The 6,450-nt window shown below is 39.3% G+C and overlaps 1 protein-coding gene across 1 annotated transcript in view; it reads right to left on the bottom strand.

Annotated features, from left to right (window-relative positions):
* Window positions 1–81: 81 nt before the first annotated feature.
* Window positions 82–6,450, bottom strand: part of Fam175b (family with sequence similarity 175, member B) — a 28,849-nt gene continuing 22,480 nt past the window's right edge. Inside the window, exons 8-9 of the mRNA XM_005401983.2 lie at window positions 5,029–5,143; window positions 82–2,245 (exon numbers count right to left, since the gene is read on the bottom strand). Coding sequence (XP_005402040.1) covers window positions 1,779–2,245; window positions 5,029–5,143 — 582 coding nt within the window. The 3' untranslated portion in view covers window positions 82–1,778. The remainder of the gene's footprint in view (window positions 2,246–5,028; window positions 5,144–6,450) is intronic.

Raw genomic sequence — 6,450 nt, 5'->3', positions numbered from 1 at the left:
GTTACTTGCTATGAAATGCCAGAATGAGTCTACTAAGGCAAGACCTTTCCAGGTGTTGAGACAGACATTAAAACAATGGTGTATCGTGATTAAATAAGTTTTTATTGTCACATTTAACTGCTTTGTCAGAGATACATTGTAGATTTCAGTATGGCATAAAAATAAAATATTTTCCTGAATGTCAAAATCTGAACAGAAGAGATGGCAATGGCACTTAAAAAAAAAAATTCACTCAGGTGCTGAAGCTGCTAGTAGGCTGCTGATAAAAACTGGAACACATCTGCAGATAAAACGATCTGCAACATTTCAAATAAAATGGCAGTGGTGTAAGGCCAACAAAACCAGGAGAGCAGTTAAAATACAGACCCCAAGGAGTACATATCCAAAGAATGGCAGTCTTAGCATTTCAAGTCCATATTATATTGTCTGATTTAGTTTTGGAACTGGAGTTCACGAATAAATGTCTATCCTATAAAATGAAACTATTCTTTTGAAACTGGATTTTAAACTTCTTTAACAACTTCCTTATTCGTACAGGTTTTAGCTAGTCCAGAGGAAGGGCAGTTCAGCTCCAAGTATTAACTTCATAGGTTGACCCACAAATGGTGGGTCACGCCGTTTCCAAACCTGGAGCCCAACATACCCAAGAATGTCTTAGTGGTTTCACACATTCTGGGCAAAACTACAAAACAAGTAGTAATTAATTAAATAAAAGTATAAGTGCATCCCAACAGTCTCTACACATTCCGCAGTTATCCCCTAAATGGCAACTTAAAAAAATAAGTATAGTTATTCAGATTTCAAACAAATCTTTTTCATTAAGAGTCCCAAACATTTTATTAAGTGTATTTCCTCCACAAATAAAACTAACACTAGGATTTGTCAGAAGATCTAAGTGAGTTATATCCCTTATATGAATTCAGCTGAATCACTGTATCTGGAATCTGTTCATCATAAAACTCAGGTCTGGCACATAATTCCTTTTTGTCACCCACTGCTGTGTGTCCCTCCTCTGAGACTCCAGAACAGAGACCATAATGCGCTAGTGCAACGAGACAGTCACTGTCATCCAACAAAAGGAGAGTAATGAACTTACTTGATGACATACTTATTGGATGATTTACTGGTAATTAGTATTTCTACTTCTTTTTAAAAGGCAACCATTTCAAATGACAATACAGATCAGGCTAGTAGAGAAAAGTTGAAAGAGAGCCCTCTCTTTGATCTCACAAAGTCATGCAGACAAGAGAAGGTAAGTATATCTGATTTGTTCGAATCAGGCTTCTTGGAATTAACAAAATTTCTTTTCTCATGAAGATGAATTTGGCTCATCATAGAAAGAAGCTCTTTGAAGGCTGCTGCTAAACTTGCTTCCCTTTGAAAAAGTCAATTTCAAGGCATGATAGTGCAAGAGGTAAGTTTTTGATTTATAGAACATTTATAGACTAATTGTGCTTAGTCTCTAATTTCCAATTTATTTTAAAGACCGGAAACTACACTGATAAAGTTTCATTTTTCCTAAATTTACCAGTACATCCATGAATCGCACCAGAATTAGGACAATTTGATTATCTTAATGATTCTGTTCTGAACCTGCACCTTGCGTCTCAAGGTGAGAACCACCGGACGGAGGTTCTAACAAGTTCTGTGCACAAGGACTTTCCTCTTGGGAGCCAAGGTATCAGAGAAAGCAGTTCTCCCCCCAGATTGAGTCCTCAACAAACTCTCAATAAACAATTACGAAAAACAGTCCTAGGCGGAGAGTTTTTTTTGTTCAGTTAAATCTGGGAGGTCTGAGTGTTCCTGGGGTCCTCATCAGGATGTGTCGTGGGTCGTGAATCCTTTGAATGTGAGAATTCACTATTAGAGGGCTCTGTAGGGTCAATCAAATTTTCATAATCACTGTCATCTGATTCCTCACCACTGTCTCCAGCTGCTCTTTGGGAAGGAAGGTCTGCTCCACTTCCAGGATACTTGAGTCCGGCACTGGTGGAAGCATAACTGGAAGAGCCCACGGCTTGAGGTCGAGGCATAAAGACACTCCTTTCCATGTGAGAGTGGCTCAGAGTACTTTCTTGATTGTTTGGGTGAAAATCTGAGTAAGGAGGAGGGGGATCAGAGGGTTCTGCATCTGCAAATGTACTTCTACCTTCAGCTGCAAACCCAGAATAGGGCATCCGAGGGCTGAATACTGGTTCCAGACTTTCAGATGGCATCTGTCTGCTTAACATAGCCTGCTGCAACCCTGGGGAAAACAGGAAGCACAGCATAAACACTGTACATTTTCACAGCTTTTCATCTCAATGTATTACGCCATCCACCGAACGTTTTTTTTTTTTTGTCTTTTTGAGACAGGGTCTCGCTATGCAGTTCAGGCTGGCCTTGAGCTCACTTTGTAGCTTAGGCTGCTCTTGAACTCGCAATGATCCTCCTCCCTTAGCTTCCTGAGCACTGGGATTATAGGCGTGTGCCACCATGCCCGGCTGAACCTTCTTCAAAATGCAGCAAGGCCATGAAATCAATTGTTAGTATTATTTTATAGTTACTTAATCTTATAATTTATAAAATATTTCCTTATACGTTAATTCATTTAAGCCCCACAACAACCTTCTGAGGTGTTAGTATCATCATTAGTTACCTTTTTCTTTGGTTTGGTTTTTTTGAGACAGTGTCTGACTATGTAGTTCAGAGTAGCTTTGAACTATGTAGCCAATTAAGCTGGCCTCTAACTCCTGCGAATCCTCCTGTCTCAGCCTCTCAAGTGATAGGATTACAGGCATGCACCACCACACCCAGCATGTTTCCTTTTTAAAAAAATGGTATTGGGGCTTGAACCCAGGGCCTTCACACTGAGCTATACCACCAGCCCTTTTTGCCCTTTTTGTATTTTATTTTGAGACAGGGTCTAAGTTACTAAATTGCCCAGGCTGACCTCAAACATGAGATTTTCCTGCCTCAGCCTCCTAGAGTGCTGGGACTATAGGCATGTATGCCTGGCTTGTTTCCATTATATAGGAAAAGAAAATACATTCAAAAAAGGTTAAGTGATCTGACTAGAAGTGAGACTCTGAAATGTAGAACACTGGTTTCATCCCTTCAGATCCTGTGCAAAACTTTACCCTCCTGTTGCTCACTGCTCAAACACTTGGGACAGAAGGATGAAAGTGATCGCTGCCACCTGTACAAGTTGTGTGAATGTGGGATTTTCCCTTGATAGCTTCACATCAAATACCGTATTTCTTTACAGCCACCTGTCACAGTGTACTTGTGTATCTCTTCCTTAAAAGTTTAAAACCTCAGTGTCAGCCAGTTTTCCAGGTCTTGGACCACAATTTACAGTGTTTTAGGAATGCTGCAAAACAACCCACAACTATCAGTCTATGTACCCTTAAAATTATTTTAGGGGTTGAGGATACAGCGCAAGCACTTGCCTAGCAAGCACAGGCCCTGCATTTTATCCCCAACACCATCAAAGAAATTTTATATTACAACAAATATTAGACTATATATATTGGATGTTTACTAAAATTCACTGCAATGGCTGCATAGTATTCCATCATCTGTACATACAAAACTATGTAATTTTTATTTTTAAATTATAACTTGACAAATTATAGTTGCATATATTTCTATTGTACCATATTTAGTCAACTATTCTGTTGTTATTGATTCAACTACTTTAAATCCCTGTCTATACTTCTGGTTATTTCTAGAAAAATCTAACAGTAAAAATGAATCAGATATCACTATCCTAGAAATACAAGTTATACATGTATTTTTTTGAGACAGGGTCTCACTATGCAGTTCAGGCTGGACTTGAGCTCACTTTGTAGTGGAGGCTGGTCTGGAACTTGCAATGATCCTTCTGCCTCAGCCTCCCAAATGCTGGGATTACAGGCGTGCGTCACCATGTCTGGCATAAATTACATTTTAATCAGATTAAAGATTCATATTAAATTAGAAAAGTTCAGCCATAGCCTTCTTTTACACTTGACATTATTTACCATATATTTTATAAGTTTTATGTGCAAATGTTGAATCTGGTGGTATTATAGCCAACATGTTGTTACTGTGCTGGAATTATTAGATTCTTGGGCCCAACTTTCATTCTACCAGCTGATTCCTTTTGTTTTTTAAAACAGCTGATTCCTTAGCTTAATCATATCCATGCAACCACACTACAAAAAGGCAGACATTTCAAGTCTTCATCATGACATATGAATCAAACACCATGTTAAAGAATTTTAGATTGTCCATTTACGTGGCCTTAATGAACATAGGACACCATCTTACAAGTCAGGCACACAAGGCTAACTTGAATAGCAGCCCTCCCAGTCACTGCAAACTGATTATATTGGTCAAGAGAGACATGAATCTATGTCAAACTTTTTTTTTTTCTGGTACTGGGAATCCAACTCACGACCTCACGCTTGCCAGGCAGGCGCTGTGCTGCTGAGCTAAATCCCCAGCCCCCTATATAAAACTTTTTGAATTTGTCTTAAATTCTACAGCTTTTCTACCTTTGGTCCTTTCTGTTTCAGAGGACTGAGAGGGAAATTTTTTTTTTTTTTTTGAGATAAGGTCTCACTACATAGTTTAGGCTGGCCTTGAACTCACTATGTGGGCCAAACTGGCCTTGAACTCATGGTGATCTGCCTGCCTCAGCCTCCCAAGTGCTGAGATTACAGGCATGTGACACTATACCCCACTGAGAGGGAAATGTTAATGACAGGAGAGTGCCTTCCCCTAACCAGGTTAACTTCAGGCTTTAAGTACGGAGCTCAATTTGATATAGAAGACTAATTTCTGCCGGGTGTAATGGCACATGCCTGTAATCCCAGCACACTGAGGAGGTTGGGGAGGAAGGATCCCTGTGAGTTCAAGGCCAGCCTGGGCTACAAAGTGAGTTCAAGGCCAGCCTGAAGTACATATCAAGACCCACTCTCAAAAAAGACAAAAAAGAAAAAAAGACTGATTTTAAATAGGTATCATTTTCTTGAGGCTGAATAAAATTAGTAGGAAACTTACTTCTTTCTTGTTCCTTTTCATTTTTCCTCTGAGTGATTTGTCTTCTTAATTTATTCACTTCTGCCTGACAAGATTCAACAACTCGCTCACTCTTTTCTACATCTGCACATACTGCCTGAGAAAAAGTCACAACAAGAAAGGTTAGCTTCAAAAAAAAAAAAAAAGAAAAAAAGAAAAGAAAGGAAGGGTAGCTTCAAATCTAAGCATGAGGCATTATATAAATTCAGCCTTGTTACAACTCTTGGAAAAACCCCAGGTGTGGTGTTTTGTTTTTAGTCTTGAAATCATAGCAATCCTCCTGCCTCAACTTCCCCAGTGCTGGGATTGCAGGCATGCACCACTATGCCTAGCTGCTCTCTTAATTTTAAGACAAGCAAGCAATTTGACTTATAAATTCTTTTTTTTTTTTTGGCATCAGGAATCACACTCAGGACCTGACACTTGCTAGGTCGGCGCTGTACTGCTGAGTTATAGCCCCAGCCCTCGACTTACAAATTCTTAAAACATAGAAGATGGGAAAGAAATAATCTTTTCCCTCGATTAAATCATCTTTATTGTAATAAAAAGGAGGGATATAGCTCTGTGGCACAAGTGCCTGCCTGGCAAGTGCAACGTACTGAGTTTGATTCCTGGTACCAAAAAAATAAATAAAATAAAAAAGAGAAATGTTTGGACCAGTCTAGCTTTCAAAGGAAGAACAGAAGACAGAAAAGTAATGCTTTTCCTGGTACTCAGGAGGCTGAGGCGGAAGGATTGCTCCAAGTTCAAGGCCAGCCGGGGGTACAAAGTGAGTTCTAGACCAACCTGAACTGCATAGTGAAACCTTGTCTCAAAAAGACAAAAAAAAAGTGATGCTTTTAACTTTTATTTATAATTACATAAAATAGAAATAGTAGAAAATAATTTTTTGTTTTGGTTTGTTTTGGTTTTTTTGAGACAGGGTCTTGCTAGGTAGTTCAGGCTGGTCTTGAACTCATGACGATCCTCCTGCCTCAGTCTCCCAAGTGCAGGTGTGATATCATGCCCAGCTAGTAGAAAATAATTATGAGGGAAATCTAGAAAGAAAAATAAGCTTCAAAGCTGAGATTTAATAAAAATGCCAGGCGTGCTAGTGCATGCCTGTAATCCTAGTACTCAGAAGGCTGAGGCAGGAGGATCATTGCAAGTTCGTGACCAGTCTGGGCTACAAAGTAAGCTCAAGGCCAGCCTGAACTGCATAGTAAGACCCCATCTTAAAAAGAAAAAAAGAAAAAAAAAAGAAAGACAACTCCATGAGACTATGTCTACATAATCCAGACATTAACAGTAAGAACACTAAGAGGTACTGGTGTTTTCAGAGCTAGCCTTGACTTAAAGTCAATAAGGAAATGTGCAGAAGCCACTTTGAAGTCTTTTGGCCAGTGCTGATAGTCAGAAAATGGC

This window comes from Chinchilla lanigera, unplaced genomic scaffold (genome assembly GCF_000276665.1).
Source record: "Chinchilla lanigera isolate Chin_1 unplaced genomic scaffold, ChiLan1.0 scaffold00076, whole genome shotgun sequence".
Lineage (NCBI taxonomy): Eukaryota > Metazoa > Chordata > Mammalia > Rodentia > Chinchillidae > Chinchilla > Chinchilla lanigera.
Note: the sequence above shows the minus strand (reverse complement) of the source record. Positions and strands in the feature narration are given on the sequence as shown.